General features: G+C 44.9%; 1 protein-coding gene across 1 annotated transcript in view; it reads right to left on the minus strand.

Annotated features, from left to right (window-relative positions):
• Window positions 1-2,286: 2,286 nt before the first annotated feature.
• The window catches only part of LOC140684018 (protein Shroom3-like), a 35,284-nt gene continuing 20,077 nt past the window's right edge, over window positions 2,287-17,493 (minus strand). Inside the window, exon 2 of the mRNA XM_072928904.1 lies at window positions 2,287-4,943. Coding sequence (XP_072785005.1) covers window positions 4,785-4,943 — 159 coding nt within the window. The 3' untranslated portion in view covers window positions 2,287-4,784. The remainder of the gene's footprint in view (window positions 4,944-17,493) is intronic.

A 17,493-nucleotide genomic window follows, 5' to 3' on the forward strand; every position in this document is an offset into this window, starting at 1 on the left:
TTAATTCCTGATCTTGCCACTGAGGTGTTTAAATGAATTGATTAGAACCAGATCTGTCTGAAAACGCAGCACTGGCCCCAGGAGCCCATGCAGCTCAGCACCTTCTCGCTCCCAGCATCTCCCCCAGGTCTCATCGTTGAGGCGAGGGGGCCCAGGGCCAGGGATGTACCAAGAGAATTACCCAAATAACCCAAGTGATGCAGGGAATCTGTAGGGAAGCATGAAAACAAACATGCAGATTATGGTCATAGCCAAGGATAAGCTTAATCCTTCCTTTTTGTACAGTTTTTAGCACAACAGGAAAAGGAGGGTGTTTTCTATCCCCCCGCCCCCCCGCCTCCTTTATTTCACTTGTATTTTTAGTCTGAGGTTCTTTGAGAAGGAAAAGAATTATAGGCACTGCTAAGCCTGAGGCAGACACAAACCACTACCACTGAAAACAGAAAATCAACTACCCTGAATACTGATCTTTGCTAAATATTGTGTTCATCGCATAAATAATACTTGAACAGGCTTCTTGCAGTTGCTGGTGTCAGAATGGCTGGATGTATATTAAGAACACACATCTGCATCTTGGAGCAAGTAGTTTTGCTGTAAATCAGCTAGTTTGAGATTCATGCTTTGTCCAGTTTCACTGGCTCTGCATACATGAGTGTCACCATCACATCCCAATCTGAGCTGGCCTGAGCCCTGAAAACAACACCCTGGAAGACAACTGCAGGGCCTTTGCACATTGGGATGAGCAGAGCAAGGGCCTAAAACCCTGTTAATTCTCTGCAGAACATTTTTTATTGCTGTTCCCCAGCAAATATTAATAGAGCTTTGCATTAATTAACCCAGCCTGAGGCTGGATCCCTCTGCAGTGCACTGTCCCCTCAACAAGAACGACTGCACGTGCCGTGCCCTCGGGCACTGTTTGTGCTGGAAAGGTGTGTGGGACTCATCCCCTGCGGCCGTGGGTCCCCTTGGTGGCACAGCTCCGTGTGCCACCACGCCTGGCTGCCCTAATTGCTGCCCTTATGGACACGCTGCATGTCCAGCCATGTAAACAGTGTGATGCTCTCGAAGCCATTCCTGCCCACTGACCTGTGCAAAAGCCTATTTTTGGCAACTGCTCCAGGCCACTGTAGGGGCTGTAAAGCACACAAGGCTCTGCCCATGGTTTGAGCCTTATCTTCAGCTGATGAAGGCATGCACAACACAATTAGATCAGACTGATAGCACTGAAAAGGGTCTTTTTTTAATTGCACCCAGCTCTACTAGGTTACTGCAGTTAGAGAGGAAGCAACAGAAAAAAAAAAAAAAAGTTGGAAATAATGATGTATTTCACAACAAACTAGCAAAGTCTTACTTCTTTTGTAGCTGTAGCTTTCAAACTGCTTTTCCTCTACCTGGTTAAAGATCAACTGGGTATCAAAACCTCTGTAAGGCAGTTTGCTGAGGACAGTAGGGCTACAAAATCCAACAAACTGGTCTCTCCAGTTTCCCATTGTGATTCACATCGACTGCTCCAAATGGGCAAACCCTGAGCAAAGCGACCTCCCCAGCATCACCCTGTGAATTCCTGGGGCCTGATGAAACTGGTTGTTCTGCGCCCATGGTGAGAGACATTTGTCGCCAGCAGTGATTCAGGCACACTGAGTCACTCCCTGGGCTGCAGAGCAGCTCCTGCTCCAGCTGGTTCTGACCTCAGCACGATGGAGTGGGAGTGTCAGCAAGGTCCCTCAGAGCACACCAGTTGCAGGCCCGAGGTGTACAGGAATGAGCAAACACACACATATCTGAGTCCATGGTCCTGGAAATGAATGCGCAAAACAAGTGAGGACTGGGCAGAGAGGCAGGACCTGGCTTTGGGAACAGCCTTTGAAACAAGGGAGGTGTGAGTAACTGTGCTAAAGAAGCAGAGAAAACAAAACATTTGAAAACTGTCACTGCGGGCTTCTGAGCTAGGGACAAGACAAACAAAATGCAGCTAGAGAGCATCCATGAAAAGTGTTCAACATTCATCTCCCAAATAAAGATTCTCTTAGGAATAGGCACAGGATTTCCTTAACACTGGGGCTCATTAGGGCATTCTCTCCCTCTGCCCTACTTTAAGTCTGTCAGCAAGGAAGCAGAAAGTGTATAAAATCACCATTTCATGTCTTTTCTCCTGCAAGTTCCTCCTGGGGACAGCAGGACATTTGCACAGGAGTGAGAGGCAGACCGTGGTACTCTGGTGCTGGTCATGTGAGATAGATAATTTTTCTTATTGTTATTTATTTTAGCCTTTTCTCTTGCCCTGAATTTTTTCTGATTTTGCCTTCATATTTCCTTCTTTGAAACTATTCCCACTTTTCCCCTCCATTACAGTGATCAATCAAACTTGAGCTGATGAAGACTGATGATGACACATCAGTTCTGACATTCCAAGGGAAGTACCACATCATTGCATCAGCCAGTCTGCAGACCTGCAAGGTGTTGTAATCTACTTTTGCTTAGTAACACGCAGAGAGGCTCACCCTTTAAGTACTAAAAGCTTACTTTTGTCCTGAAATAAAAACCAAGATTATATATCAATCTGGGTATGCTGTGTGGGCTGTGGCACAAAACATCTGATTTTAAAAATGTGTGCTTTCTATCTGGTGTGATGGTTGGTGTCACCACCACACCATTACAGAGAACTTCTGAGATTTTCATTTGAAAAACAAACAGCTAAACCCCCAAAAACATGCTGACCTGGAATATGCTCTGCAGACCCAGAACCACATACACCAAGCAGACTTTGCTGTTGTTTGTATATGACTTTTAAGGAGTAAAGTCCATATCTGTGCGAGCTTGTGTCACCCCATAAGGAAGAGTTTCTGTGAATACTGAGAGCACTGAAAAATTCAGGTTTCAAACAGGTCAAGAAGTATTCAAACTGCTGGTACTTGCAGCAAGCAACCCTAATCCATTTCAATTCAATCATTATGGCAAATTTACAAAAATCAGCACCACAAGCATTTAAAAAATACTTTATTTTCAGATGATGTAGTACTGCAAATCTCCAGCCAACCAAACCCCAGGCAGGAAGCATGTTAGTGCTGCCTTTACCTGGCTTAATGGCTAAACTCATTCTGTCTGAGGTTGAGGTAATCTGCACCCCTTTCCTCTTGTCTCACCATTCTCTGGAATCCTTATTTTATCTCTTCTTACCTTCTAGAAGTGGACACAAAATATTTTCTTCTACCCTGGCCAGTGTGCTGAATCTGGCTATTTCTGGTGATGGAGTGAATTCAGAAGAACTTGTGACCCACTGCCAGGGAGCAGCCAGGACCTCACATTTCCTGATTTTTGCTGCCTTCATGCCAGCACTGCAGGGTCAGCTGGGACTGGGTCAAATTACCTGAAGGCCGGGCTCTTAGCTCTTAATTGCAATTTTCCAGTTTTAAATGTATGGATTATCACTGAGCTTTAAATGTGCACAAAGGATATAAAGTACCTTGGCAAGAGAATGGTATGTGAATGTAATACCTCTGAGAGTTAATGTGCTTGATCCTTCTGTTGGTGATGAATGAAGCCATAAAAGAATCCCAACCAAATTTTTTTCATGTTCACTATAGTAATCCAAACCAGAAAAACATCAAAACCCCTTGCATACTCTTCAAAGAGGAGGAAAAAAGGTGGAAAGGTTTTGGGAATATAAAAAATGCAGAGAAACTGTTGCACTGCTAAACAAACAGATTCTTCTTGCACAGTTTTGCTAAGGTAGCTTGAATTAAACATTTTGTTCAGTCAGTGCAGTTGGATTACAATCTACATGGTTTAAAGTAAAAACCAAATCCAAAAGGTTTTTATTTTATTTTTGGAAAACACTCAAATTGCAACCAACTCCTTTTGCAAATCCTCTCCCAATAGGTGCAAAAACCAAGTAACAGGTCTGTATATGAATATTCAGAATTTGCTGTAAGGTTACCTAAAGATGTTTTAGTTAAACAACCAAATAGAGTCAGCAAAAGCAAAAAATACAGCCCAGAGAGCAGGAGGGTGTCTGAGCTGGTCATACCTGCCCAGCTCAGGCATCACTACTCAGATGTTACTCAGTTATTCCAATTTAGTGATCCAAAATTACACCTTTTGTTTGAGTAAAGACAGCTCCCCAACTGTGCTGATCTTCACCCAGATTCCTTTTTGGCTAAGTGTGGAACTTGAGGACAGAGCACTCCATAAACTGATACCAGCTATCACTTAACTGGCACAGAAGCAAACTGGACATGGCCACAGCAAAAGACACAGAGGTAGCATTTCTGTTAAGGTTTAAAAAAAATAAACAACACAAATTCCAGACCCAAACATCTTTGATTCAAAATCCTCTATCACTCACCTGCAGAACACCAAACAGCTCCAAATCTTGATTAAGCCAGTGGAAATCTTTCTGCTGCCACAGCAACAGTGACAACATGCAGCAAATGAGCTAAGAACTATGTACAGAATTGTCACCCTTTGACAGGGCACATGGGAGGAAGATGGGATTGCTTGTACAGGGATTCTGATCTCTGAACAGGGATTCTGAAATGTCATGTGGCAGGGGAGCAGTGCAAGAGAAATGGCTGTTTCACAAGCTTGGACATATCAGTGACAAAGAAGTCCCAGAAATATTGGCTGAAAGAACAAGCATTTGCCCTTGGGCTCATGCCTATGTGCTCAAAACAAGGCTTGTGCTCAGATTAGGCCAAGCCATAGGCCTCCATCTGGAGAAGTGAGTGGCATATCTGGGTGGCCTGTGAGGCAGGAGGAAGGCAGGGAATGATTGTGGCTCTTGCCTACCTGCGGACGACAAGCTTCAGCTTCTTGTAGGAGCCTTTCACCAGGGAGATGGCCTCTCTTCTGGAGCTGCTCAGCTCCACCTCGTTGATGTTCACCACTTCATCACCAGCCTGCAGCTTGGAAGGCAGGGAATCTGCCTTCCCTCCCTCTTCGATCTGCACAGGAGAGAAAGGAGACAGTGAGACGTGCCTGACATGGTTTGGCTTTCACCTGCAGAGCTGAGCGTGTGCTTCTGTTCAAAGAATTTATCTACCCCAAACTCTGCTCTTGGATTAAAAAAACTGGTATTCCTTTTCCAGCCAGCTTACTCAAAGGTCTGTGCTTGCCACCCCTACATTTCATATAGAAGGGAGCTAGGAATCAGCAGACAGATGAGTTCTGCCAAGAAGCACTGTTTAGAATAAGCCTGGAAAGCCTCTGGTATTTGGAAGCAGTGAACTCCAGCAAAAAACAGGCATGGAACGCCTCTTGATAAGAGCACCCAGGCACCAGCCCAAGGGCAAAACCAGGATTAGAAGAGCTTGGATGTGATTTTTTTTGTTCAAGCTCCCCTTTGGGATCCAGAGGCCTGATGAACAACAGCTTCTTTCTTACTGGCCAGCAGCAAAGCAGGAGCACTCAGGTGTAGGTAGTTAATGAATTGCAGCATCTCTGTAGGGTTTTTCAGCTAGGGATATAAAGAAAGTAGATGATTATTTGAATTTTATGAGAAAGTAAGCAGTCTGGCCCAGGCTATGTAGTGGCAAGGCTAGAAGCAGAATATTAGGGCACTTCTCTCTGCTTTGTACAGCCCCTCACATACACGGCATAGTGACTCCCCATCTGTGTGTCAGCAGAAATACACCAAATCTGGAAAGAAGTCAGTGACAAGACAGAGGACAAGAAAATCTGACCCAGGATCTTGGAATTGCAGCCGTGTGCACTAAAGCACTCTGCAAAGGGCCAGGTTAGGCACTACAAATCCTGAGTTCCAGGAAACTCGGGAGTGCCACCAGCTCCAAGTGCAACTGATAATTACTTAGACTGCAAAACTTGCCACCGCAACATCTGCTAAAAGCACCCGGCAGTCCCTGCTCAACAGAGGCTGTGCCTGTGTTAGCAGATGCCACGGGATCCACACTCCTGTGGAGCATCTCCTGGCACAGCATAAGCACTTCCTTCAGGCACTCACCTCCCCAGACATCCTGCTGAGACAAAGAGATGTGGCTGGACTGGGTTCTGCCTCAGATCCAGGCAGGAAGGGCAGCTATTTGCAGGGGTGCGATTTTCGGAGCAGTGGAATTGCATGCATACTTCTGGAAGTTGCTTTTATTTCAAGTCAGGCCAAGCAGTGTGTAATTAAGCCATGCCCCAGACATGTAACTCAGCACATGCAGACACACTGCCCAGGTTTTTACCAGGGCATTAGTTTCAGTGTTGAATGGTGATTTCTCACAAGCAAAGCCGGTCTGTTCCTCTAAACCAAGGAGTTCCAGCCCAGGTACCTTCTAAAATGTAAAATCTGACTTCCCCAAACATCAGCCAATAAAGTCTTCAAACCCCCTACAAAGGGAGGTAGAAATCATTGTCATTCATTTTACCAGGAAGTCATTCCACTGATGAATGAGTTTTTTCTTTTCTTCTTAAGCATGGATAAAACCACAGGAATGAGCCTTCCCATAAAGAGCCCTGTATCACAATTACCAGGAAGGGTGAGAGATGAAACATTAGCCCTTGCTGCCAGTATAAATAAATAACAAACGAAAAATGCAGTACTGCTGCAGTTTATTGCTGCTGTAAAGCAGAACAGGTGGGTATCATTTCAATGAAATACAATAATGGGGTGCACTAGGGGTTAGATTAACTTGTGTTATAGTCAACAGAAGGGATTTAATGTTTGTTTTTGCTTTATGTACACGTATACTGGAGAAAAGTCCTGCTTGGAAAAATATGTTTTGTAACAAATACCTGCTACTTCAAAGGCTGCAATACTCATCAGAAGCATTTGTATTAATTTGTGCCTGGATGACCCCTAACCTTAAAAAAATCAGCAGAATTGTGATCTGTGCTTTATCATCTAACAGTTCTAATTGTAATGATATATCTCAGGTTTTTCATTTCACAGGAACACTCTTCTAAGGTTCTCTTTGCAACTACATGGGCTAGACCTTCCTTTTTCTTCTTTTTCAGTGAAAATGGACATTTAGATTCTTCCATATTCACCTTTATAAAGAATGTGAAATCAAACACTTTCAGGGAAGACTAAACCCTGCAATACTTCTGATAATGCTGATAACGTTATTAACTGCTCTGAAAGAAATCTTTCTTCAAATCCTGATGCATTCCAGCTTATTCCTATGCCAAGGGCTCTTAAACTGCAGCCTGCAAGGCCAATCAGCCAGCCACAGTACCAGAGTAAAGGATGCCTTGAAGGAACATTTGTTAGCATGAGTAGAGTCATCTGCAAGTTACTCCAGAGGCTGAAAGTGAATTGTTTTCCTCCTGTTAAATCTTAAATCATTCATGAGCAAGACCTAAAAGCAGACACACATTCTGCCTTTGGAAGCTTTTGATGATCAAACCTGTATTACTTATGGACTTAAGGAGAATATAAATGGAGATGTGAATTTATATTTTACTGTTGACACAGTTCTCTCATCTATTACTAACCTGTTAGCATTCTCATCTGTCATCTACCCAGCTGAGGTTACCTAGATACAAATTCCTGAAAGTTCCTAGAAGAAAACATTCACAACAGGCCTGTGACCTGGGACTACTGCTCAGAGAAGCAAAAAAGGGAAAAAGACTCATAGGGTTCCCTCAAAAGTCCAGAAACAAGGCTTTGTCTCCCAAAGCAAAGCTCAGATGCTCCATGTCCATTCTTCCTTTCTGTATGCCTCTGAAAATATTTGTGTTTAAGGAGTGGTGATATTACATGGGAAGGATTGAGTGATTCAAACAAAACAAGCTGCACTATAAACACAAAGCTCTATCACAGTGTAACAATTATCAACAAAGCAAACAAACCTCAACACGCAGGTGACCTGTTTAAATGAACACCTGCTTCACTGCACGAGGGTGCCCAGGATGGGATGTGCTGGGGCCACAGAGTCGAGAATGGGAGATGTGTGCACACCATGCAGGCCACAGCAGCCAAATAACATCAGGTGGGGACCACTTCTGCCTGTGGTTCCCTGCTCTGACCAGCCTGACTTGCCCTGTGCACCAGATCCCAAGTGAGCGGAAATGGAAAGGTGAATTTTCCAATGTTCCCTAAATCCCCAGTGGATCTCAGCCAGTGCACCACCAGCAATGCAGTCTGCTGTTTTCAGTGTGCAAGGGGAGCAGCCATTGCCAAAATCACCCTCAATAATCACTTGTGGCAAAAATGCAATGGCAATAAGCTACAGGGCGTCATGAAAGGGGCTGATCAACAGCCAGCCAGACCTCTTATGGTTTATTTAAGCTGAGAAAAACAAGGTGAAATGCAGACACCAAACCTTGTGGGTGTAATGATTGTCACTCATCCACCAGGAGCAGGAGCAGCCAGCAGGAGCCAGCCAGGGACTGAAGTTTTTTTCCTTTTGGCTGAATTAGGGCAACTGCTCTGCTAAGTCAAGTTATGAGAGGTGACTCTGGCAAGTATGGGGTGGAGGAATACCTGAAAATCAGCCTGGCTTTGAACTTTTGGGGCTGGATTCAATGGCTGGTGCTTACTACAGGTGCTGTGAACAGAGCCCAGGCAGTGCCAGGAGGGGAGAACAACCCCTCCTCCTTGAAATCAGCAGGAGCATCTGTACAGTAAGACATGTCAATAGTATAGACTCTTGTTTTCCATGTCTCAGTTTCCCACCTGGGAAAGGACACCATTGTTCTACCTTGCTCTGTCCTGTCTAATTAACGTGTGAGCGCTCTGTGGGTGGTGATGATCCAGATGCTGGCTCTTATCCCAGATGTCTCTGCAAATCCCTAGCTCCCAGGCCCTGGCCCTGGGGAAAGTCCATGCCTATTAGAAACATGCAACAGCGAAGTATCCCTTTGCAGAGGGTGTTCCCCGACCCATGGACAGGATGGTTCCCAGCTCTTGTGAAATCCTATCAAACTTCCATGATGCCAGCATGTCCCACCCACCTCTTCCTTTCTCCTGTTTACCACAAACCCATCTAGCCAATTCTGTCAGGCTCTTTTGGTAGGAGAGGACAAGGAGCTCCCTGCCAAGCTGGCTTCTCCTAAAATGCATCCACTTCAAAAGGCCTCCACAGTCTCCTCAGGCTGACGCAAACTCCAGTCCTGCTGTTGTCTTTTCCACAGTACAGCCTTCCATGCCCACTGCCCTTTGCTGAAAATCCCAAAGGCCACCCCTGGTCCTGCTTTGCATGAACATTCCAGACCATTTTCTTGCATTAGAGGAGGCTTCTTGTCACTCAATAGATCCTGCAGGAGACTTCAAATCCATGTGTTCTCCCTTTTTTTGGCTTACTGTAAAAGCAAGAAGTTGCTTAAGCAGATCACCAAGGATACATAAGACTTACTACTGCTGCCTTTTGTTTGGCTCACTATGGTTACTGTAGGTTTGGAGAACATTGGCTAACTATGAGCCTTTCTTGATTATTTTAAAGAAGTTTTCTTTATTTATCCCTCTCTTCCCTTTCTTCTAGGAGCTTTTCTAAAAACAAATACTCTGCAGCTCTTAGGATGGCTTATTCCATCTTTGTGTCCTTTCTATGATGGTACGTGTGATTCCTAAGCTGCAAACTTAGTTGCTCAAGTTTCTCAAAAAAAAAAAAAAAAAAAAGAGGAGCAATCAAGCAAAGATGTGTGCACACTGTATGCAGTTGCACAGGTGAGAGCAGAGCCATGCAGTAGGTTAGGACAGTTCCTGGGGGACACCTGGAGATGCCCTGGAAAAAACAGCAAGCCAGCATAGCAGGGTGTTGACAGAAGCAGCAGCAATTGCAGTGACAAACTACTGCCCTTTTCGTGTCAAGTATTATAATGATGGGAAGAGAAGCATCACATATGAACTGCTGGAGGTGGCTGTTCAGAATTCCTGATCTACTGAAAAAGATTTTATAGGAACTGACAGGGTGAAAGAGGAAACAATTTTTCCCCATGAAGGAATAGAGAGAGGGAACTTTCTCTGTTGCAAGGAGTCCCTGACTTTCCCAGGAGCAGCATTACAGAAAAATGTTCTCTGCTTTAGACCTCTTGTTTTCAAGTATTTTACTGGAACCATTTCCATTCTTTCCAGTGGTAAGATGTGTTTCTGTTGAATCTGGGGTTCATCTCTTCACAAGCTCATCAGCATCAGTGCAATGCAAGGAAAAGGGTTAAACCAGAAAATCTGACTGTATTCACTGCAAATTCAACAGCCAAGGTTTCAGTCACTTTTCAGAGCCCAGACTGGAGCTTCAAACTGGGAAGACTGTGATGTTTCATTTACCTATCCCCTGCAAAGTGTAGCAGAACCACATCAGACCATTTGAGCAGGGCACACATATTTTGGCTTGCTCAGAAAAACCACTGAGTTGCTGAATTGATGTGGGGTTTGTGTTGGAGATTTTTAATCCCCTGTGGAGTTCAGAGATGGTTCTCAGACCTAAAAACAAAGTTGCAGAGCTGCTGAATGTCTCCAGAGGGTATGGTGCCCCTCTCGTTCAACCTTAATGCAATGTCACAACTGGGGGGCAGTGACATGCAGCAGACAGAAATTCCTCCCCATTGTCCCCAGCCTCTGTGTCAGCGTGACAGAGCAGTTAAGACAATTCAATCAAGAAATAGTTAAGTCAAAGGTCTCCCCCTGGAGCCATGTCTCTGCTGGGTTTCCCCCATCCCTAGTGCATACATGCATCTTGAGAGAATTCAGCTATTGCCATTTATTCCAATCTAAGGAAAGAGTTTCCAAATTTAGTTATTGTTTTATGCTGCAGCTAAGCAAGGAAGGCATTTTTGTCATAGTGTTCTGCATTGTTCTACAATAACATTTCTGTTCCCAAGTACAAAGCATAGTCATGTGCAGACTAATTTATGCCAGGTGATCATAGAATGTTCATATTGAATAACTTCACCTTAAGAGGCTGAACTTTATTCAGTGGAAGAACAAGTTAAACTCCACAGTTTTGAAGGGTTAGCAGTGCACTGAAATCTTTCCAATGCTTTAAAGTAAATCTGTTCTTTAACACAGGCAAAAGAAGCCATTTTCTCCCACACTCAGCCTGAACATGTTAATGAACACCCAGGATGTGAGTGCAAGTGGTACAGATGGTACAGTGACTGTGGGCACCAAAGCTGCAATCCAGCTGCAGATATGCCAGTGGGATGCAAGTTACTGACAAGTGGTGAGGATTCAAGGTCATTTCTAGGACTGCCCTGCAGGCTCCAACACTTCCACACCTTTCCATTTCTTGAGTGATTGTTTCCTGTCCTGGGAGCAAGGTTAATCTCAGCAGCCAACCCCTCAGCAAAAAGCAGCAAGAAGTGAATGGAAAACAGATTGCTGGCTTGGGCTCCAAGAGATAAGGAGATGTGCCTGGATGAATTTGTGTCTGACTCCTCTTGGTGGCTCTAAATTCCTAAGCCAGTGGAGGAAAGAAGGCTTAGCTCTTAAGATAATTTTCCACCTTCTTAAGCACAAAATTGTTAGGCTCCCACAGATACTTCTACATTTAAAAGAGGAAGGGGCAGGGGGAAAAAAAAGTCTTTTTCAACTAATGCACAAAGAAAGATAGGCCTGTGATGCAGCTTTGTTTCAGGTCTTCAAGAAGCGTCCAGGATCTTTTCTGTAACAAGAGGCAAAACTAACAATACATTTTCTCCACCCCTCTTCGATTATACAAGACAAGGAACTAATCTGTGTTTGCTGTGGGTAACACCTCGAGCCATATAAGGCTCGGTACAAACACCTCATCATGGTCAATTCCTGCCCCAAGCTCTCCAGGATCAACGGGCAGGTTTGACAAACAGAGGGATGGAAAACAGATGTGGAAAAGCTGTGATGATCAAGCAGAGAGGCAGCATCAAAACTGGCTCTCAGCTACACATGGGCGACATAAGGACTGAACCTCCCAGCAGGGAGAAGAGCAGCTGCAGGACAGGGCAAAGCCAGCTGGTTCTTAGCCAGCATAAATCCATCACCAATGCCTCTTCCTGCCTTTCCCTCCTATTGCTTACAGCCTACAAGCAAGCAGGCAAGGCAAGGAAGACTGAGGTGCACCCAGGTCAGCTGCAGAACAGTGATACCAGTGCAGGTGCAGAGCAGTGCTTGCCCTTTGAGGGACCACTTTGTCCTGTTCTTCCTCTGCTTCCTGCTTCCAGCTCCAATCCCAGCCTGCAGAACACTCCCTGCCTGTGCTCCTGGGAATCAGAGAGCCTTACTTCTCTCCTCACTGGTTTTTGCAAACAATCCATTCCAAGCATGCCACAGAGGGTATAGCACCAGGTGACACAAATGCTGGGGCCTGGAGCACGTTAACTTGATCCTGTTTGGTCTGCAGCGATTATCGGCCAGTATCAGCTCAAGGGGCTACAAGAACTCATTCCCTGTTCCTCTGTTGTAGCTGATACAGCTCGCCCCTCTCCAGAGCACACAAAGCCAGTGGCTGCACATGGCTGAATGTTAATATTTGCTTTGCAAAGGGAGAGTTAAAAATAGCTGTTTGCCAAAGAGTCTGCTGGAAAGGTCTTCTGCTCTGCCTCAAACACACCCAAGGATTCATTCTTTTCACACTGCTTTGCCATCCTGCCCCTAACCTTACAGTCCTTCCTCACATTTCTCACAAGGTTTCAGTAATTAAAAACCCAGTCCCTACAACATTTTGACAGCAAGCCCATTACAGCCTAGGCAAGAGGCTGTCAAACTTGTGCCCACCCAGCATAGGAGACAGCACTGCCTCACAGCTATAGTCAGGTGTTCCTCACCCAGTGCCATGAATCACTCAAAAATGGAGGTGGGCCTGTGGCAGCAGCTGTAATTACTAAAACTGAGGTAAGATGCTGTTCAGGGACGGCCTGAACCCTACGAATCTTAGGATATACAGTCAGTGGCATTAGCTGTTCCCTAATTCTTCCCACAGGCACTTGTACAGAGCACACACACCATCCCAAACAGCCCTTGGTGGTTGCAGTGTATCCCTCAAACTATGGGATGCTATGGACTACCATTCGCTCACAAAAAAGTTAAAGGTGCAAGAATTGGCTCACCTAAAAATGCTCCCTTTGGCACTGAGTGCAATTGGATCAGTTTAGGAACATATCATTATGTTCTGCTGTTGGCAGATTCTTTTGCAGTGCACTGCATGGCCTTCTGTACCTTCTGTCCCCTCCCTCTGGCCACCCTCGTCATCTAGGCAAGCAGACCAGTTGCAGATGTGTCTGTAAAACTGCATTTGTTCCCTGCTCCAAGGACAACTGTTCAAGGTTTGGGAAAGCCAACCCTAGCATCACAGGAACAGCCATAGAAGGAAATTCAGTCACTGCCCTTATCTCCTGGCTGTTCTAAAATCAGGGCACAAACAGCAATGTGCCCTTCTCTGCAAGATGTTTAACAAATTTTCCCAGACTTTTGTATTACTGTTTCTATACTTGCTTTTCTGACCTGTTTTGCTGTAACCTCCTGAGGCTTGACAGGGTGACCAACTGCCAGGATTGTCTCATTTTGGGGTAACTGGGAAATATTCCCAGGTAAGAAAATATGGCTGAGACGTACACACCTGGGAACATTTTGGAGGAGAAAGGAGACAATCAGCAGCTCTCAAAGGACAGTGGTCAAGGGGTTTTTATCATCACATGATTAGGCAGTGAACTTCCTGCCTTGGCATATAGCTCACATGGATTCAAAGCAGAAATGTCAAGAAAATCCACCCTGTAATCAGGGTGGATTCCATATTAATGGAATATATGAATTCCATAAATTAGGTGAATCTAATGCTATGGGACTTTCTGGCTGCTGGAACAGGGTAGACAGATCCCTGGCCCCAGCATGGCCAGCTACTGCTTTTGATGTTTGCCACTTCTCTTTCCCTTATTTCCCTTCCCCAGTATTAACACTTCCATTATACCTATTATAAATAGCAATAATGGTAGTAATGAAAACAGCAGTAATCATCCTCAAGAACTCTCCTTCCATTAGCTAATTTAACCTTTCAACACCATGGGGAGATAGCAGGAAGTATTGTTCCTAAATTAGAGAGGAATAAAAACAGGAGCCATGTTTATGTAACTTTTCCAGGGTCACAGACAGCACCACATAGCAGTTCTGGAGCTGCACTCCCTGCTCTGACTGAGGTCATGCTGCACTGATGCCAAACCAGACTCCTCACCTTTAGTATTCCATCCACGTGCCCAGCACTGGGGCATTTTCTCTCACAGCACTCCTCCCTTTTCTGCTGAGGGAGGAAGTGATCTTGCATGTACTTCCATCATTATTTCTGGTTTTCCACTTGTCTCCACAGCTTTAATTCTCCTCTGTTTGCTGTGGTTGTCCCTTGCCTCATGATGCTATCATTTCCCTTTTTACCTTTTGCCCTTCTTTATTCATGCTCTTCTTCTTTCCTGAGCCCAGTAATACAAACCATTAACCACTAAACAGCCTATATCTGAGAGGAAATAAAACCAGCTCATGCAGCAGAGCTGTGCTTGATGAACCGACTGGAGCTCTTGCCAGGATTCAACAGCTAATGAAGGGATTTAGGTATGCACTTCTCCCTCATTTTAATGAGAATCAGACATCAAAATTTTTAGTCACTCTTTGAAGATCAAAGCTTAGAGCAGCCAACAGCAAATAAAACTCAGCTGAACATTCAGAGAGGCGTCCTTCAGGGCAGGAGAGTACTGCTGGCATCCTTAGGGATGAGCAGGAAAACCTAACAGACTCTCCAGAAGGAGCGGAGCCGGCTCACCCCAGCATCTTGACTCAGTGCCAGGTCACACCCCCAGCACAATGCCACAGCCAGAGCTCCCCTCGGACAGAGAATGGACGGCAACAGCGCGCGGCTCAGAGCGACGGTGCTGGGACAAAAGAGGAATTTCACGGTCCAAGCCATTGTCACCATATCACTCTTGGCAAACCCTTTCTTCATTCCCCCGGCCTTCTGTAATTATTAAAAGTTCTTCTCAAGTGAATTTAGTGCCCATGAAAGATGCCAGGCTCACAGCCCGGGAGATTCCTTTTCTTTGCCTGCAGATCAGCTTGTCACCCCTCCTCCCTGCCACCTTCTTCCCAGTTTCTTTTGTCTCCAAGGAAAACTCATCCTCTAAGATCTTCAGGGATGGCCAGCTCCACAAATCCGGGTGCAGCAGCTAATTTTATAGAATGGATATTTCTGTGGAGCAGGCTATCCAAATGGAAAAGAGCACGGGAACTGAAGCACCTGCTCTTTCTCTGGTCGTGTGGATGTCTTGAAGTGCTTCCTGGTTTTCCTGAGAGCAGGAGAGAGATAGAGCAACACGTCTATGAGGCAGAGAACTACCCAGCCCTGGCCGCTTCGGTCCTGCAGTCACTATCCCTGTCCTCTGCTGCCGCCCCGCGGCTGCTCCACATTCAGGGAACAACTGTTTTTCCGTGGAACTCATTTTTCAGTGGAAATAATTTTTCAGTTATTACTGGTGTTGTGAAAATAGAGCGGTGCTGCAATTAAGCCACAAAAAAATATCTGAAAGGTTCAAAGGCAGATGCTTGAATCAATTTAATTGTGTGGGAAAGTAAGAATAAACTGTTTAAGAAGTGGTATTTACCTTATTCCTCAATTTAAATTCTCAAAACTCAGGGCTCATCAGGAAATGCTGCAGTCCTCTGTCTAGGTACAAAATAAGAGGAAAGGGGTTCTGATCCTTTCAGTTTGTACGGCTGATATCTTTCAGTGCTTCCCACTCTGCCAGACATGATCTCTGAGGTCTCTTTTTCCTGATAGTATCATTCACCTCGTGGCTCAGAGCACATTCCCGATGAGTTTGTCCTTAAAGCACCTTATGCTGCTAAAAATTATTGAACATTCATGTTTATAAGCACTGAATTAATTTTGTTTGTGCTCTGTGTCAATTCATTAAGTAATGCCCAAAAGCCCCTGAAATTCCCTATCCACACGTGAGCAAAAATGTCTTTAACCTGCATGGGAGGGTTTTTCACCAGCTCAGGAGAATGCTGGAGCAATCTGGAAACTAAGATGATTAGAGCAGGCTTAGCTAGTGATTAACAAGGCATTTCATAGCATTCCGGGAACTTTCTTGTTAATTTTATACTGCAGATGCGGACATAATAATGCAAAAAATGCCAGGGTGAGAGAAGAAAGGCATTTGTTCTCCTCTGCCTTTAAAACAATCCCTTCAGATGTGGGTGACAGGGACAGGTGCTCCCTAAAGCCACTCTCACAGTCACATGCAGCACCTATCCCTCTCTTTGCCTGAAGCCTCTGAAGTGGCCACATCCCGCTTGGATGTGTCTTATGCAAACATTTTAGGGAGGGGAATTTATACCTGCATTTCCAAGCTTATTCATTTACCAATCCAAACACTTTTTGGCAAAACTATTTTTAGCTGCAGTAGGCGCACAGATTAATTCAGCTGCAGTTCAGGTTGAGGCAGGTCCAAGTTTCCAGAGCTGTCAGGTGCCATGGAGGTGGATGAGGTAAACAGACCTGTAAAAACACAAGGCACATTGCCTGCTGTCTTCCTCCTTCCTTGATGCTTTGGATTTACACCTTGCCCTGTCTCTCCAGGGTGACAAGTAAATTCCTTTCTAGAGGAAGGGTTTCAAATTGTTGTTTTACCATATTATGCCAGGGACAAGTCTCACACAAGCACTGCAAACACAAATTGGACACACACATTCCCTTATTGCCTTCTTCTCCACTTGGCCCCATTTCCTGATTTCTCACAGTTCTCTCCATGTTTGTCTTTTTTTTTCCATTTTTTTCTTTTTTTTTTTTTTTTCCTGCTCTTCTGTTTCCAAAAATGTCATTGAAAATAAACTGACAGGACAAACAGCTCTGAGTTTCCCACTAACAAGGGCGATGTGAAATGATGTGTTCGGCTTCCAGCAGCGAAAGGCCCTCAGTGTCAGGAAAGAACTGGATTACAAAGATTCCATAGTCCAGTTTTATATCTGACTCAAAATGATCCCTAACTCATGCACCATGAGAAGGCCATTTGGCTCACTGGCCTCCTCTCTTCTTGCATGTAGTGCCAGGTTCTGGAGGTATTGTTACAGACTCGTGGTGATGATGATGCTGGATACAAGGAGCCCTTCGTATCCAAACAGTGCATGGCCTTTTCCATTTTCTCACCTTCAGCCTTAAGCATTGAAAAAGCATATTCCTGCTTCACGCCGTTTACACAATGCACTGGAAGCTTTACCCTTGCATCCCAGGGTGGGAGGAGGAAGGAGAGGAGCAGGAATAACTAGAAAGAAAGGGAATGTGCCTGCTAATGCCAGCCACTACACAGAGGCCAAACAGCGTTTCTTTACTTGCTGTAGCTCCAGGGGATAAGGCAGCAGGCACGTGTTTTTATAAGCTGCATTATACATTAATGAAAATCCCAGGACATTCCTGTAAGAGTGGAGGCATTAGTGGTAGCTGGGACACTGGCCAAATTCCAGTGAAGGTAACTACATGTTTCCCCATGGTCTCCCTGCTACTTCAGTGAATGCACTCAATTGTTTCAACTCCAAGTGGCTCCACAGCATCTCTGGGATGTACAGTTCTTTGGGACAACATTCTCACTTAAGGAATA

The sequence above is a fragment of the Taeniopygia guttata genome, chromosome 4, assembly GCF_048771995.1.
Source record: "Taeniopygia guttata chromosome 4, bTaeGut7.mat, whole genome shotgun sequence".
NCBI lineage: Eukaryota > Metazoa > Chordata > Aves > Passeriformes > Estrildidae > Taeniopygia > Taeniopygia guttata.